We start from the raw sequence: 18,204 nt of genomic DNA, 5'->3' as shown, positions 1-18,204 counted from the left end.
CTTTCCTTATTCTGATTGTTTGCATGAGACAAATGTCTACTTCCCTCTGGATAGAACACAAAGGACTTTTTTTTTTAACACATTAACAGATGTCAACCTGGACCTCAAGCTGTCATGCAATGAAAAAAAAACAACAGAAAACAAAAACATGTATAGAGCCATAATCTCACTGGGAATGTTTGCCATGCTTTATATCTCAAGAATCTACAAAACATTTTTGATTGACAGACTTGAAGACAGGATAAGTGTTCTTGTAAAAGCAACAACTAATGGGGATCCAGATAAACAATAAATAATTTTTAGGTCCTAGAATGGTTATACAAAGCTAAAACTCACATGTCAGAATCAGTTTGATATAGGTCTTTAAAGTAAAAGGATGCTGAAACAGTACCTGAACCCAGGTCAAGCAGGTGCCCCTGAACACTCAGTCTTCTGGCTCATGATTTCACTTAAGTGATGAATATATTACCTGATGCGGCACATAATTGGTGTTAAGTACCATGCCAGTACAGTATGCATGAATACACCTGTGCAGGTGAGATTGCCTTCCACGAAGGGGTGCACTCTAGCGGTGCTCATACCGCAAACCGCCGCATACGATGCTCTTTGTCCCAGAACCCATTGTACACAGCGGAGGAAACCCTGTGCCGCGAGCAGCCATCTTGGATAGACAGATCATACTTGAGCCAGGATAACCTGCAGACCTCCTCTGAGCAGATCAAGAACAGACAGCTCAAAAGACTTCATTCCTGGTAAGGACAGAAATTTGGCAATATTTAATCACACTCACACACACATGTACAAAGTGTCTAGTAAACGCGGAGGCACCGATATTCAAAGTATTAAACAGCTGGAAGAGTTTAGCCAGCCTGTGTTTGTCAGGAATCAGCTAATTGGAAAGCTAACGAAGCTAGCTAACAGTTGGCTAACACTAGTTTGGTGTCTATCGTTAGTTTCCAAGAATATGCGATATTACCTATTGAACTGTCAGATATTACTAATGTGGACGAAGATGGGACTTCCTCAGCGATGACTAAATAAAGTGTGACAAGCAATCGAAGCTACGTATTTAACATAATCCAACCCTCGCAGATAGCTAGAAAACTAGCATGCTAAAGCCACCGCTAGCTGTCGTTAGTTTGGTGTATGGTGGCTTTTGTTGATTATGCTGAGGCCAAATTGTTTTTCCGATCGGGTTATGCTAATAACATGATATTTGATTGATTGTCTGTGTGCTGATAGAGGCAATCAACTTCCGTGTTGTGATTTATGTGATTTGTTGTCAAGATACATCCACTGATGTCAGCAAGCAGGTAACCAGCTAACGCAAACTTAGCTGTCAAAACAGCTAAGATAGGGCCATGATATTTACTAGTCACGATCATCTAGCTAGTCAACCAAGTAAATGTCAGCTTTTACTTCTTCCTCTGCTTAGTCACATTTCTAGCTCTTTGAGTGCTAACTAACAGCAGAGAATTAACCAAACCGACGCTGTCATTTTGCCGGTTGTTAAGCTAAGATAGCCAACGTCGTAGGGGCGCAGGCGTGACGTTACAGTATCAAATTAAAGAGTTAACATGAGGCACTCCAGTCCGGTTTGTTTGGATTTGTGTGTGCTTTTAATTGTGTTTCGTGGTAAGGAAGTGTTGATAATACCGTTATCATCTGTAATGTAGCGTTGCGTTTAAGGTCCCATGCTAATTCCTTAGCCATTAGTACGTTAGCCTCCCCTTTGGTTTTTATTTTTTTTCAGACAACAGTTGTGTATAATTTCAAAACGGAATCTTGCTGCAAAGGACACTATTAATGTCTCCAAGTGTTGTACAATTGGGATAGATCTTCCCTTTTCCACCATAAAATGCTGCATCATTTCTGTTTCTTGTACCAGTGCTCTCTGTGTATTTGTAGGCTCGATTAGAAACATAACAACGTTACTTGTTGTTCTTTTGTATTGATTTTTCATGGTATAAATGTTATAAATCATCATAAATTCAATTTGTATGCATTGTGATAGTGTGCTCTGCCTTGCCTGTAAACGGTAGTGATGATCTCATTATATTGTTTTCTAGGGTTTGAAAAGAGTCACATGATTTGAAAAGTGGGCCTGAACATCATGGAGGCACCGTGACTGTGTCAGGATTTCCTGATTGCCCAGATTTAAGATACACACAAGTCATGCGTCCTCCCCTCTATGGGAAGTGGTTGTTGAGCAGAGAAAAGGCTTTGACAGTGTGTCTCTGGAGAAAGATTCAGATAGTTGGGAAGTAAGGCAGAAGTGCTGAGGCTGCAGTCTGGTCACATGGTCTTGACTTGCCTTCTCCTTGATAGATACTCATGTGGTTTATTTGTACATAATGAACACAAAATAAGGTTGAATATCACAACTGAGTCACATTTTGTGACTGGTTGGTGATACTTTCTGTAACACCTTACCTTCCATAGCATTGAAAACTGTCCCACTGGGGGTAGAGGTGCCACATGAGGGTCATGTGACAGCAGGCAGCTAAGAAAAAATCCCTTAAATGTTATACCCGGATTTTGAGGGATAATTATGGTGTGATTTTCATGGTCTGTGTTTCAATTTGAAACTTTAGAAACCTAATTGATGTGTGGGACCTGCTCAGTGAAATTTCTAGGACTTCCTTCAGTCATATCAGTCGGACTTAGTGGATTGAGAATTAATGCATTAAGTGATAGAAAAAATGACATATTGCAGTGTCATCCTTCACATTAGCACAAGTAACTTTTTAGTGTAAACAAGCTTGTGATAGCATGTTTGCTGTTGTCGTTGTTGTGATATCAGAGTTAGCCATATTTTTTTTTTTTTAACAAAGTAATAAGTATCTAAGCTAGGTATCCAGATAGTGCATGATGTAAGTAGCAACTTCATACAAACTGCTTTTAGATTCAGTTATCTAGTTGTTGTTAGCCTAAGTACTTTTCAAATGTCAGGTCAAGTTGCAGTTTGTGGAGGACTGCATGTGTGAGCCAAGTCTTTTCTGAGGCCACCAACCAAAACACAGTTACAGCTTGCTCTGGTAGCCCTGCAAGTTGTTTACATAGTTTGAAATTCAGCAGCTTCCTCTGTTAAGTCATATTTTGCTCCAGGAAATTTGAAATACTGAAACATACTTTGAGTTATTTAATTTTTCATCTAATTTATTTTCATTTAAGGGGGTTGTACCTGGAGTCAATATGAGTGTCAGCATGTGTCAGCATGTGCCATCATGAAGGTACCTGAGCCAAAGTTTTCATTAAAACAAAGGTTTATGATATTGACCTGAATTAACCTTGACTATGTAGCCTTGCAGGCCCTCTTTATTTCCTGTCTAACACATTAGTGTCTCCAATCCTCTATATTTCACCCAGTTACTCCATTTTCTTATGCTACTTTAAGTCTACTCCCCTTATCAGCTTTTTTCATCCCTTTTTTCTAAATTACTTTTCCTTTTACTCACTCGCTCTATCTCTGTTGCTTGTCTCTTAGACTGTCTTATCACACCACATCCACATTTCTTCTGGTTGTGTCAGCATTAATCTGGCCAGTCATACATGATCACCGAACTGCAGATGCAGAAGTAGGAGCATAACACTTGCAATGGGCTCTGATGTGGCCCAGTGATTTCAGTTTCCAGGAACTGCTTTAACTGCAGAACAGTTTTCACTGAGCTTCAGACGGTTTAAGGCAGACTATCTTTGCGGGGGACATAGAAACCATCAGGCTGCTGAGTGATTATTCTCCTGATTGTTATGCCTGAATTATTTACTTCTCTACAGCAGTTACGCTGTATAGCAGCACCTCGTTTCAGAATTATAAAGCAGCATTTATTCAGCACAAGTACAAAATAGCCTTAATGTCAGGAAATTGCTAAGTGAATTTTACATTGACATTGATCATGAGGAACACTGCCTGCTTTCCAAATCAGCTTCACTGATGTCGTACATGACCAGATCATTTATTTATGAATAAATCTGAACAAGTTCCAAAAGAGCTTCTCCCCATGGCTATTTAACTGTGTATTTGTGTGAATGCTCTTTTGATTTACTAGTAGAAGAGGTGGTGATGTGTGGTAAATCTGATGGATTTTCCTTTGTCTATTTGCTGTGAGTGGAGTGTGAGCACTGAAGCATCAGTGGATATCAGATAGGTGTCGAGGCTATTTTTAACTCTAAGCCTAGGATGCTGGAGGTGTTCTTGTGTACATGTAAGTGTCACTGTGTTACAGTACAGACAGCAGGATGATATGGTTAGTGCTGTATACTGACCACTGTGGAGTTTTCCTCACCCCTGTGTTAAAAGTTATCCATCACCTCACTTGTCTACATGCCTACGACATGCCGCCGTTCTAACTCTGAATACCACCAATGGTTCTTCATCACTCTCTGAAGTGATGATGTAGCTGCATACAGTATATTTAATGAATGAATGTCACATTATAACTGGACTTGGATTTTTATTTTATTTTTTATTCAGACTTTTGATGGTTTGGTTTGTTGGTTATTATGGGGTGAAGAAAAATAAACCGTGACTCCCATGTAATTAAGATAGACAGTATGGGTAATATTGTTCGGAATACTGTAATCACCTAGGTCAAGTGAACACTGGTGCAGCATGTGAAAGCTTTTTTCTTAATAGCTGAATATGAAGCTAACTTAAGCTGTAGTGATGATGGCTTACACAGTGGCTCTGCATCACCTGAGTCAGCTCAGACTAGGTGTAGGAGTGGTGGATGATATACTAAACTTAGTAGAAATGTATGTCTTGTGGATTGTGTCCACAGTAGCATAAGTTAGCTAACGGGTATTTAAATCAATTAAGTCTTGTATAGTAATTTCTGACTAATGATTAGTAGTTGCTTGTGCGCTGGTTGAAAGGACTCAGTAGAATAAGTATGTGCATATGTTTGCTTGCTGATGAATATGATAAGTTGAAATATGACTTAATGCCAACCAGTTTGTCACTGATCACCAAACTGTAAAAAAAAAAACACATGGCTGTTGTTTTCTGCATTTATTTATGTAAGCAGAAATGTTAAATGTATGGGAAGTGCAGTCACAACACCTCCTAGTTTCTTACCAGCTGAGAAAGTATTTGTGTTCGATTTCATTTTTGGTTACTTGTGCAGTCCCAGCTGTTGCATTGCAGGACATGGGAATGAATTGAGAAACATACGCACGTTTTTTCTTTTAGCGTTTTTGATCAAGATCATACTAGCTGGTAATGATGAGCACTGTTCTTATAGTTGGGTAATTTATAATTGCATAATAAAATTTAGTAATTACTCAAATGGTGTAACTGGAGTGTTTATAGAATGTATATAATTTGATGCGTTCAATCACATCCCTGCAGATTTTATTGCTGTACTTCTAGTGTGCAATGATGATGGATCTGGCTGGCCTTCTCTGTCCTCATTACTAGGGTCCTGTTGGTCTGATAGGATTATAGGTTTGGAGAATAACATTGACCCCAAGATGACAAGTATAATTAAAGCGTGTACAATACTTATTGTGTTTTTATTTGCATCTACACTTACTCAGATTAGGGTTTAGCCTATCCTCTATAGTATAGTATGTTTGTTTTTTTTGTCATATAATTGTGTGGAAATTAGCAAGATGTATGTATACCCTGTGTGCAGCATAAATGTCTTTTTTTGTCTGTTTTTGTTGTATTTTTTCACATGAGAGAGAGAATATGTCCTGCTGCTGATATACAATAGCCCAGCATGAAGAATGAATGTGGTCAGCCATGAGTAGTAGTGCTTCACTGGACTGTAGTCACTGATTGGAAGATAAAAGAATGAACTTTTACTAAAAAAAAAAAAAAAAAAGGATTGTAATCCACATTCCACATGTAATTATTGCTCTTACTTGCATTACCTGGAATTCCTATAGTTGAAAAACAGCAAATTGTCCTTACTGATAGTTTAAATGCCTAAACCTCCCCTGTCTTTTCTCTCTTTCAGAGCCACAATGGCCACTGCACCGTACAACTACTCCTACATTTTCAAATACATCATTATCGGTAAGTGAGCAATGCCAGCGACAGCCAGTGTGCAGTGTCTGGAGCAAGCTATGTTGATGAGACATATCCCCTTTCCAAATGAAGGTCTGATGAGTGATCATCCATATTTTTTAATATACATATGGGATGCTACCCTGTACACTGAGTGGATCCAGCATATTTAATTTTTACTGTCTGTCAAAGCACCAAATTTTAAATGATGTTTCTTCACAACTGCCTTAATTCGCTGATAGACAGTGATACCTGACAAACACGATCAGTGAAACTGACAAATGCATTAGTCAAAGAAATCCAACGACTCTTAGTCCCCTAAGATCTTCTGTGATGACAGACAGTGTCTTGTTTTCAAAATCATTTGCTAATACTTAAGTGACATACTACTCTGTGCTGCTTAGCAATGAAGAGTTGAGCATACATTGTGAATATGTAATGCATTTTTCAATGCATCTCCACTTTAGCATTATGTTCCATGTTTTGTTGACATGCTTCTCAACCCGTGGCCTAGAAGTAAACACATTGCTGCTTAAACTTGTACATAGATTCACAGCCATACATAAACACACACGCCCATAGCTCCGGGCTGTTTATCATCTTCTTCTGTCAAGCGTATTACACCCTGCCTGAAAGTTTAAGCAGGTGTTTGAATGAGTCTGTAAGAGCAGCCTCGAGGGATAGTGGCTTGCTACTTTTTGTTGATTCTTTATTCTTTTTTTTTTCTTCTCTCTAACTGAAGTTTTTAAGATCTCATGATCATGTTTGTCAGAGCTGCACACAATTTTCGAAGTTACTTATGATTGTTTTAGCTGAGTAAAATAAACAGTGAATGCCTCAACATTGGTGCTGTTTGGTTTTTCTCAGCATTTTCTTGAGTATCTCCTGAAAACACCAGTAGTTGGATCCTAAATATTGGCACACTTAAAATTTCAAGATATTATGTCAAAACTATTGATTTTGTCGGCATTGCCCAGCCCTAAAACAGATGAATTTGTTTAATTTTGTTTGCTTGCAGCATCGTTTTTCTCATTTTGTTGAGCTGCAAATGAAGGGTTCATCACAGATCATAGATAATTGCTCAAACAGGATCGAGGCACAAAACAAACACCATTGGTGTCAAAATGGTTCTAAGCATAAACAGTATTGACAAACTCTGTAGGACACATTAAGATCTTTCTGTCATTCTTCCACTACTCCACATGAAATTTTAAGTATCGTCACTGACTGTCACAGAGGGGCTGCTACATCATGCATGGGGGCAACACTGCAGGCCTGAATAGAGAATTGTTCTTCTGTTATTTCCTTGGTTGACCTGAGTTTCTCTCTCTCTCTCTCCACAGGGGACATGGGGGTGGGGAAGTCATGTTTGCTTCACCAGTTCACAGAAAAGAAATGTAAGTGCTGCCCTGATTTTTGACTCTTTTTCATCTGTCTGTGTGCCTCAGTGTATACAAGGTTGCCAGGTTCAACTGGAGCGCCTAGACCACTTTAGATTTCTTTGTATGCCAGCGGAAGTCAGTGGCATAGAAGTCGAGTGTGAGCTCAGCAGTGAGACTCTTCTTCTGTGCGTGAGTCAGCTGCAGCCTCCCATTGCCATTCAGCCCTGTTTTGTTTAGTGCTACTATTAACAAGCCAGATGCTGTATTCCTCATTCACTCATCAGCGATTACATCCTGCATACACACACACACACACACACATACACACACATACACACACAAGGGTGATTTAGAAAAGTTTTTCTGTGTCAGCTTTGAAGACATTTGTCGCATTCTTGGTGGTGATACTTTCAATTTACTGAGTATAATGAATGTGATCAATTATTGATGCACCTGCTGCATGCTTATAATGGAGATGTGTGAGCGTGTGTGTGTGCATGTGCGCTTTGTGGGGACCAAAATGCAGGAGGGTTGCTTGAGGGTTAAGACTTGGATTTAGGGCGAGGTTAAGGGTTTTGGTGAGGCTTTCAGTTGAGGAAAAAATGTAAGAACATTCAGGATGTGCAAAACTAACAGCGGTAAAAACTAATTGAAACAGGAATTGAATTCACAGTGGCCTCACTTTCTCTCCCCAGTCATGGCAGACTGCCCCCATACGATTGGTGTGGAGTTTGGTACAAGAATCATCGAGGTGAGTGGCCAGAAGATCAAGCTGCAGATCTGGGACACGGCAGGACAAGAGCGCTTTAGGGCCGTCACCCGCTCCTACTACCGCGGAGCTGCAGGAGCACTCATGGTCTACGACATCACCAGGTACAGGCACGATTGTTCTGTGGTGATACACATTTACTACATGGTCTCCACTTTACACCGAAGCTTTCATGGAGTATGCGATAACAAGTCTGGTGCATGTTACAAAAACATGTAGGAAGAAGAAGTTAAATGAAAACAAAAGCATGTGACAACTGCAGCTCACAGACTCCTTCCTGAACAAACACCAACAGGTTTACTGCTTGTGTTCAACCTTTGTGCCCGAACTGTTAGATAGTATCAGTGGCCTGCCAAATAAACACAGTTCAGCGTGTGGAATGTCCACACCACACCCAACTCCAGTAAGGGCCCCTAGGGTCCCACAAACAGTCAACTGGAAAAGCTAATATGAATTGTTTACATTTCTGGCGATTTGCCTGCCCACAGTTGGTGTAATGGGCAAGAACGGGAGACTATGATGAGTGCTCAGTGTCACGCATGGTTGCTTTCAGCACAACTGGTAATTCCTTGTCCATATCCTGTAATTAAAGGGTGTGGCTTTAATAACTGTTTTTTTTTTTTTATATTTGTATTCTCCAGTTTATAGTACAGTGTCAGTGCATCTAACTTTGGACCTGTTCCTCTGTTACTTTGACTCACATCACATGGTGATTTTCATTAGGATCAAACTGTAATGTTGAGGAAATGGGACATTTATTGGAAAATGGAAATTGAAATTGAGGCTGTAACTCTGAACAAATGACAGAAATGACCTGTTACAGTCTTATGGGATACAGAGAGAAAGCTGTTCGGTTGAGTTTCTACACCAATATAAATCTCACATGTATCCCCAAAATTAGTTGCTCTCTTTAATGTTCTGTTACACCATCCTGATGCTGCAGCAGCTGCCAACTCTTTTCTGATAGCTCCTCAGAAATAGCATGATGTTCTGTTATGCCTGTGCTCGTCGTCATAGTAACCTCTGCCCTTCTGTTTATGTCCCGCAGGAGAAGCACGTACAACCACCTCAGCAGCTGGCTGACTGATGCTAGAAACCTCACCAACCCCAATACTGTAAGAACACATTAACATCATTTCACTTTGCACACTGGAATTCTTCTGCTTACCCCCTGCTCTCTGTATATCTTTACCTGTGTAGTTTTCTTTCCCTCTGTGTCGTCCCTCTTACTTCATCACCCCTGTTGTCACTTCCGCTGCTTTGTTTCCTCTCTATCCCCCTGTGTTGTTCTCCCTCTCCCCTGAGATTGTTTGAAGCCACAGAGCCCTGTCCCTCTCTTAAATTGGATTTCTTGGTAAATATGATTAGCTCTCAATCATACTGGTCTCATTTACTGAGCTCTGTGTTTCTTCAGAGAAGTGGGTTTCTGCAACATGTCACTTCTATTCCAAATTGAGAATGTTTTCCTAGTCTTAAAACAAAAATGTTTCATGCAAATATAGGGGCCTCTTGTGGAACTATGTTTTCTTTTGTTCATCTTATGAATACATAAGACCACAAAGTATGAATATTGTTTGAATGATGAGTCTGTGTATTTCTGTTAAAATCCACTCTTTATAATTTCAAAGAAGAGTTTATGTAGACATTTTCTTCAAGTGATGTTCATAGAAAACAGAGAAATCCACAGCAGTCTGTTAGTGGAGCCTGTTTTCGTGGTGATTGCTGTTTTTGCTGAAGCATCTTGTAGCACCCATGTGGTGGCACTGTTGTAGTCCAGTCATGGCTTGAGCCCCAGTTGTCAACATTTGCAAGTGATTTTTTTAAAAATTTTTTTTTTATTCTGGCTGCTCAGCTCGAACTGACACAATGGTTGTCAATTGAGTGAAAAGTGTTATGTAAGACTTTATTGTTATTTAGCAAGAGCTTCTAAAAATCTGGCCCTCACTTCTCCCAGTAACAGCCAACAATTCAAGGCGAAGAACTTGAAGTTTAATCTTTTGTAAATTCTTTGTGAACGTCAACATCAAATCAGCAGTGCTTATATTTGTCTTAGTGAAATATTAATAATAATTGTGTTTTCCTTGTGTGTGCACTTCCATGCACGTCATACTTTTGCTCTATGTATTCTGCCTGTCCTGGCCCGTGAAAGTCACTAGCATATCACAGTCGAATTTTCACCTCAACGCTGATAATGTGATAATGATTAGCTGTTAACATGGTGAGGATCTTTTTTTTTTTTTTGAGCACACAGCAGTTCAGTGGAGCAGAGTCTGTCTCTCTGGTACAAAGAAGCTCATTACATTACACCAGTATATTACAAGTCTAATTACATCACAGTTGCTAGGGGGCACCGAATAATGTGCTCATATGGGGGTGTCTGTTCCTCAGTGTGTTTATCTATCGATTTCTCAACAGACAAGTCAGTGGTATGACAGCTGATTTAGGAAGTCTTTCAATGCTGCCCATGGCTCTCTTATCTCTTGGAGGTTTAGAAAAGAGACTTCTCCCTGAAAGGCCATACTGTCTATCGGTTTGTCTTACTCTTCCTCTTCCTGTGTCTGTATTCTCAGGTGATCATTCTCATAGGAAACAAGGCAGACCTGGAGGCCCAGAGGGACGTCACGTACGAGGAGGCAAAGCAGTTTGCTGAGGAGAACGGTGAGCCAGACACAGAGCAATGCTTGTTGGGAAGATGGGAAAGAAGGTTTTAGGTGGAGGAGTCAAATAAGATGTTGAACCAATCATGTTTAGTGCAAACACATCTTCCAAAACTCTTGACTGTTCCATCCTCAGTTTCAACAAAACAATAATCACAGGAATCCTGACAAAATATCCAAATATTTAGAATTTGAATGAGAGTTAGCCTCCCTGTTCTTTTCTGAATGTTTATAATGAAAGCTCTTGTGGTTGATTTCAACAGACAAAAGTGAAGATGAACATCCTTTTCTGTTTATATTACTAAGACAGAAACTAGGAGAAGGTGACTTAAGGAAAGATTAAGTGAACAGAGATTAATTGAAAGAGGGGGCAAATGAGGACTTGGTATGTGAGTGTGGAACAATGTTTTACTGACGCCATCATCGTGTCTGTTTTGTGTTCTGCAGGTCTGCTGTTTCTCGAAGCTAGTGCAAAAACGTAAGTCTGCACAACTGCAGTGCATCAGTGACAGCAGAGTACGAGATATCCCTTTGCTTACTTTCTTTAGCTCCCATTTGCTTCCTTTTCTCACGCTTGTGTTTATGCTTTGTGCGTTCAGAGGTGAAAACGTTGAGGACGCCTTCCTGGAAGCCGCTAAGAAGATCTACCAGAACATCCAAGATGGCAGCCTGGACCTGAACGCCGCCGAGTCAGGGGTCCAGCACAAGCCCTCAGCCCCTCAGGGCGGCCGGCTAACCAGTGAACCACAGCCCCAGAGGGAAGGCTGCGGCTGCTAATGACCAAGCAAACCCCCTTCGCCCTCTCTTTCTCTCCCCCCCCTCTCTCTCTCTCCCCCTCTCTGTGTCCTGACCGCCCTCCCCAACCACCACCACCCTTTTCCATCCATTTCTTCACCTCCGTACGTTCATCCACCCTCACTGCACCAGGAGCTGCATGAGAGCAGGGCTGCGGAGGGAAGGAACGGGGGACGGATATTGACTTGGGCCTGACTGAGCTGGGCTGTGTGGACTACATCTCTCCCCTCCTCCTCTCTGCCTGTCTGTCTCCCGCTGTTGCTGTCTCACTCCTCCTCTTTAAACTGTCAAGTGTGTTGTCGTCCCATAACGCTCCTCTTTTGCTCCCCTCTGCTCCTCTTGCACCATTCAGTGTAGTCCCCCCCCCCGTCGTAGTATCGTAGACACCACCACGCATTACACGGGTTACTGACACTTTAGATAGATGTAATGTTCATACGATAATGATAAACTGAGACTGTTTTTTATGTTTGGTTTTATAGCTATATATGACATGTAAACACTGCATTAAGTTTCATCCACCACTGATAATTTCGTTATGAATCAAATCTAAATTATATTCCCAATCTCCTGGCAGCCTCTCCTGCATGGTTTACCAATCCAGCATTTTATCGAGACATGCAGGTGCGATATCTCACACGCGGGTCATTTTTGTGGGATCGGGCAGTGAAGTAGTGCATCATGCAGCCACGCAGGTAGAAGCCCACAAGTGTCGTTCAGAGAATGTGAGCTTTTTCAGCAGGATTCAACCCCTGCTTGTGGCTTTTTAATTCTACTCCTGCTGCTCAGCACAAAGCAAATCCCTTTGCCAGATGTGGCAAGACTGATGTTCTCAGGAGAGAGAGGAAAACATTTAGAAAACCAGGAATCACCTACAAATTCCTTGTGGGTGATTCCTCAGTCTCTCCTGTGAGATATCATAGGGAGGAATATTGGATGTTTTCCAGTTTGTCTATGTGTGTTTGTGAGTGTCAGTGTTAAGAAGTTGGATGGGGGTTTCTTTTGACACTTAAACAAAAACAAACACAAAAAAAAAAAAGAACATGGCTTTTCTGTTTTTGATGGAAAGATTTATTCACATCAGTTTCTTTGCACCAGCTCTCTCCCTCCTCACCTGTCCGACCCCAAAACTCTCCCCCAGGTCATATCAACAGATTCTGTCTTTACCAGCATTGTCTTTGTCATTGTTTGTTGCCTTATTATAATTAATATGTTATTACTCTTTAATCTTTATAGTTTTGCTGCACTTGCTCTTATCACTGCTGTTGGACTCACCCCGACTCAGTAAATGATCTCTTCTTAGAATAATTATTGCATTTAACTGGAGAATAACATAAACACACAAGTGGTGGCTCACATGGTCAAAATATCAGCAGCATGGTCTGAAGCCCACATCTCGACTATTCAGATGTAAAAACAAACTCAAAACTTCAAGTGTAGCTGCACTGAAGAGCTGATCTGTTCATAAGGACAGTTGGTCCTCTTGTATAATACAACACCAAGCAGCATGCCCCCCTCCCCAAAAAAGATGAAATTCTAAAAACCCAATTGGTTTTTTTTTTGTTATGTTTTTTTGAGTACAATTTTTCTGTATCATAGTGATTCCCTGATTGGACAGCTGTATATATTGCTTCTTAACTATTGGTGATGACCTCGCTACTCGGGATTTAGAAATTTATTTGCTGGCTCTGCCAAGATCTGTACAGTTGATGTGCTAGTGGGTTGCCTGTAATTCATGCTTGGGAAAATTCTGTAACATAGTTTCTATTAATAAATGTATGTAAAGGACAGACACCTAAATACCCCCACCCCCCCACAACCACCCTGTCTGCACACTACTGAACCTGCTGATTGGTTGAGGGGAGAGGAAGTGGATTGAGATGATGTGCAAAGTAGTATTTATGTCTGCAAACTTTGATTCCTGTCATTTCTGAATGGAGTGGAGAATGGGGCACTTTCATGTTTATATTCTGTTTTCTTTTTCCACCCCATTATAGCCCCTCCACATGGGAGGGGCCTGCATCGCCGTCTTAACTTTTGGGGAGTGGGGATTGGTTTGTTGTCGTGGGAAGTTGGTGGGCTGGGTCTTCCTTTTTCCTGTGTCCCACCTCTTTGCAGTCTGAGTGACCACTTCCTGCTTTTGTCTGTCCACAAGTACAAAAAAAAAGTACATATGTATAAATTTTTAAGGAGCTGTGCTAACATTTAAATGCGTTCTTGCGTGTATATGATTTTAAAATGTTGACATTTTGATTTTAATGACAAAATACTCTAGACAGAAAAAATAAATTATACATAACCTGTTGCTGTGTGTCTGTTTTTTAAATCTGTTCATGTAAAAAAAAAAAAAAAAAAAAAATGGCTTTGATAAAGTCTGGAATTGATTGAGAAAAAAAAAAACTCTAGGATCATGTGGAAAAAGCACCAGACTCATTAATGTATTTCAAGTAGCACAACTGCTTTGTATTTTATTGCAACAAAAATTGCACAAAGGCTAGAGAGAGAGAAACGGAAAGGAAAAAGAAAATGTATTTACAAAGGAAAGCAAAGTTTGTCTACAAAATTGGTGAGGAGGCTTAGTCACAAAATGTAGTGGTATGGTTGATAAAGGGGAGGAATAAAAAAAAAAAAAAAAAAAAAAAGCCAACACTGACAGTACCATGTTGAAGTCAAGGCAGCTTGCGGTTGACTTGTGTCCTCAGGCATCGCAGTCAGACAGGGCACATGGGGTGAGACGACTACAGCACAACTAGTGAAAATGTCCAAGAGATGCAGACAAGAATAAAGGAACGTATGATGTTTCAGTGGAATTTCATGGGTTCTTTTAGTCTATAATGGTCAGCTTCTCACTTATACATTATTTTGTAAGACAGCAAGTGACAGATCAATAAACATTTCAGTCCAGTGTTTCCCCCAGGATATATATATTTTTTTTTTGCTGGGGTGGAAAGGCCTCTGAAACAGCATTTAGACCATGTGACAAACTCTCCATCAAAGCTAATTCTCTCTAGCAAAGAGGCCCTTCAGTGGTCAGAGAAACACCGTGTCAGTCCATGATCCCTCTTTACAGATCAAACAGCATGCTGCTGCTAGGCCAAGCTGCTACTGATGGCTTTTGTGACTGGCATGTAGAGAAAGTTGAATTAAACCTATTTAAAAAAAAAAAAAAAAAAAGAAATCCAGTCTAAGAACAACATAAAACAACAGTCAGATCCACTAAGTTGCAGATCACCCTGGTCCCTCTCCAGCACAGACTGGAGACAAAGGTTTTTGGTATGGCAAACGTTTCAATCCAATAAACAAATCAACACAGCTATTCTTGGACACTTGGCACAATTCAGCCAAAGCCACATTTCTGCACTTGTGAAGTGAGAAGTAATTAAACAGCTCCGTCAATAGTGTTTAAGGCACTATTTGTTACCAAAGTGTGCAGTGAAGCAAAAAAAGGGGAAGGCCGGAGGCTTGTTCTCCCTCATTTGCTTGCTCCCATTATTATCTTATGGCACATGGTTGCAAATACTGCAAAAAAGCATTCATACAGAACAAACACTGACACATTTCATCACTCAGCACACAACCAATCACTGATGACACGGCACAAAGCGATGGAAAATGACGGGATGCATTGGACACAGGCATCAGGCTATAAACACTGTGCTTTCAGAAACTCCCCAGTTCTTATAGGTGAACAATATGGACAATATGACATCAGTCGTTTAAGTGTTAGAAGGTATCCTAGAACAAGATGAGGTTAAGTGTTTTGTTTTTTCTCATTGTCATTGGCATCAATGGAAAAAAAAAAATCAAACACAAACAGTGATGGAAACAGATATCACATCCTTTTTTCTACTAGTGTCATCGCTAAAGGGGAAAAAAAACTACTAGCATACATAAGACATGATCATTTCAAAAATGATTGCTGAAAGGTCATGTTGATCAAAAGTTGGCCCCTCGCCCCCTCATTAAGGCCAAAAGACACTGTTCATTCATAGTTAAGGCTTTTCAATATTGCAAACTGTCTGACAACGTCTACAGACAGATTCCTTTGATTCCATCCACAATAACCACAGGCTTAAGTGTTTCAGAGTGTACTGTTCTGTGAACCTACACTCTGCTGCTGTGCTCCAGCAGGCTTTACCCTTAGCTCTCCCACGTGAGCTCAGGATGAACCGCGGTTCATGCACATGCTCAGAAAAAAGGGGGTAGTGTAAGTTACAGTATCAGTTTTATGTCTTGGTATTATAAGCTTTTAGGGCGCTACCTCTGAACAATGTCACTTATTTCTTTGACAGAGGACAGCAGCTTGCTGAAGTCCTGCTGTGCATTGGCGCCCCCTGTGGCAGTGGGGCAGATTTGCAGCTCACGCAGGCTGCTCTCAAGCTTGTTGATGGCCTCACGGAAGGCAAACTTGTTCCTCATCTGTTGGATGGAGTCAACGTAGCTCACGCAGTATTTCGACAGGTTCTTGCCGGCCTCCAGCACGGCGCTATGGCTACCCGTCTGCTCCGAATTACGGCAAATGGCTGCGCGGAGCAGCTCGGTGCCCTCCAGCACCATCTCGCGTGTCACGGCTGAGTTGGGGGTGCGCTCGGAGGCCTGGCGGGGTGCAGTCTTGCGGAGGGAGCGTCGAGTGTTCACTAGCGGGATGAAAGCAGTGGGCGAGCTCTGATCGCCGGGAGAGGTGAGGGAGGAGGAGAAGCCTCCTAGACTCTGACTGGAGAGGGAGGTGGTCACTGAAGTGGAGGAGGTGGAGGTCTTCAACGGTTGAGGTTTGGAGGTGGAGCCCAGGGGCAGCTTCTTGGAGCCCTCACTGAGTGGTGAGCGGGCTTGGTCACTGGCAGTGGTTGTGTGGTGGGGCTCTGAGACAGAGGGGAGGCCCTTAGCTTTGATGTCTGAGGTGGTGGAGGAGGGGGAGGGGAGTTCTTGGGTGGGGCTGCGGGAGATCTTGCCTGTTTTGGCATTGGTGGGTGGCGGAGGTGGGGCCGGCTTGGGTTTCTGCAACTTTCCTCTTTCCCTGACAGATGAGGAGTCCACGGGGTGCTTGTGTCTGCGGGCCCTGCACTCCTCTCCAGCTGCCCCCAAAGCAGGGAAAACATTGGGCTTGAGAAGCTCAGCATGGAGAGCGCTGGTTTTGGAGTTCTCCAGCCCCGGCACACCTGGTCTCCTAACCGCCTTAGGTGTTAAAGCCTGGGGACTGGAACCAGGACTGGGATCAGTGTCTTTGCCTAAGAAGGAAGAGGTGACATCTGATGAGGTGTTTAGACGTGGCGGGGGTGTCAGGGTGCCCATCCGAGGGGCGCTCTCCCCTTTCTGCTCGCTGGTTCTCTTGCGCGGCAGAGCTGGCTTTCCCCCGAAGGTACCTGAGTCAAAGTGGCGCTGGCCCAAGTCTCGTGGCAGTGTGACGGACTTCCATTCATTGCCATCCGAGCCAGAGGGCATGCTAGAGGACCAGAGAAAACGCTTCGAGTTGGACATGGATTCCTCCTCACTGGGTGGTGTGGTAGCTGCTTTGCCTCCCGGGCCAGGCACTGCAGGAGCCCCCTTCTTCCTAGGGAATAATGGCCCTGGGTAGGTAGGAGCCCCATTCGCGATGCCCCCTGCCCCATTATTGTTAGTACTTAGGAACCTGGAGGAGTCAAGGCCGTGTGTGTTGTCATTAATGGCCAAAGATGCACCATTGTTGAAGCCATCACTGTCTCGAGGATCTGGAGTCACACCTCTCCTGTCAGGGTGGACGTCCATCTCTCTGAAAGAGGAGCTGCGTTTGGGCGGAGCGGGTGCATTCTTTTTCTTTTTCTTGATGAGGCTGAGAAAACTTCGCGTCTTGTCTTTGGGTATCAAGCGGTCGTCCTCATTCAGGTTGTTGTCCAGGAGGGGGCGCTCTTTCCTGGGAAGCATGGGTGACGACACAGCTGCCTCTGGCTCCACTGGATCTGTGGAAGTGCACAGAAGAACCAGGGAACCATTAGTGATAAAGAAAAATAAAATACTTACAATTCTTTGACACACTGAGAAAAAAAAAAAAAACAATGGAGACTATTGTTCAAGAAAGGTTTGGGAATGTTTTAAAAGGAGACTGAGCTGGGTGGCAGATGTTCCCTGAGCCAAAGAAACCTGAGGGCGCAAACTCCACCAGCCTTAGCATGTTATGTGGTTAGAGTCAGATCTCCGACTGCAATTGATCTTAAAGAATTTAAAAAGCTCCTAAATCCAAAATAGAAACTAAAAGGAAGTAAGTGACGAAGTTTAAAGTCTTTACAGTCCATTTTATCAAGTATTTGTAAGTGAAATTGAGTAACAATAATCCCCCTGCATACACTATTCATTTTACATATTCCTGTAAGTATAATAACAACTGTAATGAAGTTGTAGCAACAAGGGCAGGAGTGTGAGTACGTCTAACCTGGACTATCTCCATCCCGGTTGTCCATGTTTTTGCGGAGGGTCCTGGTCTTGGTGGGCAGCTCGGGAGCCTGCTGGATAGAGCCTAATGTCGCCTTCTTCCCTTTCTTGCCCAGCTCCTTTTCCACCTCTGAAAATACACACACAGTCAAGATTTAACAGTTAACCAAACATGACAATCCCACA

General features: G+C 42.1%; 2 protein-coding genes across 6 annotated transcripts in view; one reads left to right on the top strand and one right to left on the bottom strand.

Annotated features, from left to right (window-relative positions):
* The first annotated feature begins 607 nt into the window (after positions 1-607).
* On the top strand, positions 608-13,921 carry rab14l (RAB14, member RAS oncogene family, like). 2 transcript variants are annotated; one of them, XM_056402937.1, is made up of 9 exons: positions 678-752; positions 3,175-3,233; positions 5,964-6,022; positions 7,357-7,410; positions 8,091-8,268; positions 9,213-9,279; positions 10,735-10,822; positions 11,269-11,299; positions 11,421-13,921. In XM_056402937.1, exons 3-9 carry the CDS (start codon positions 5,971-5,973, stop codon positions 11,596-11,598), a joined length of 648 nt encoding a protein of 215 aa, XP_056258912.1. In that variant the 5' UTR covers positions 678-752; positions 3,175-3,233; positions 5,964-5,970; the 3' UTR covers positions 11,599-13,921. The 2 variants fall into 2 exon arrangements, with proteins under 2 accessions (XP_056258911.1, XP_056258912.1); XM_056402936.1 differs by lacking the exon at positions 3,175-3,233 and having other exon boundaries at positions 608-752.
* A 132-nt stretch (positions 13,922-14,053) lies between these two features.
* abl1 (c-abl oncogene 1, non-receptor tyrosine kinase) overlaps positions 14,054-18,204 on the bottom strand; it is a 33,280-nt gene continuing 29,129 nt past the window's right edge. For all 4 annotated transcript variants that reach the window (XM_056402932.1, XM_056402934.1, XM_056402933.1 and 1 more), the window contains 2 exons: positions 18,020-18,148; positions 14,054-17,549 (listed from right to left, as the gene is read on the bottom strand). In XM_056402932.1, the coding sequence (XP_056258907.1) occupies positions 15,874-17,549; positions 18,020-18,148 (1,805 nt within the window). In that variant the 3' untranslated portion in view covers positions 14,054-15,873. The remainder of the gene's footprint in view (positions 17,550-18,019; positions 18,149-18,204) is intronic.

Source organism: Seriola aureovittata, chromosome 18 (genome assembly GCF_021018895.1).
Source record: "Seriola aureovittata isolate HTS-2021-v1 ecotype China chromosome 18, ASM2101889v1, whole genome shotgun sequence".
In the NCBI taxonomy this organism is placed as follows: Eukaryota; Metazoa; Chordata; class Actinopteri; order Carangiformes; family Carangidae; genus Seriola; species Seriola aureovittata.
The sequence above is the reverse complement of the archived record's forward strand: the minus strand, read 5'-3'. Positions and strand labels throughout refer to the sequence as shown.

Coding starts and splice junctions, on each gene's coding strand:
- rab14l (XM_056402936.1), top strand. CDS start 5,971: ATGGCCACTGCACCGTACAACTACTCCTACATTTTCAAATACATCATT. Junction 7,411..8,090: donor CCAGTTCACAGAAAAGAAAT/GTAAGTGCTGCC, acceptor TTCTCTCCCCAG/TCATGGCAGACTGCCCCCAT. Junction 11,300..11,420: donor CTCGAAGCTAGTGCAAAAAC/GTAAGTCTGCAC, acceptor TTGTGCGTTCAG/AGGTGAAAACGTTGAGGACG.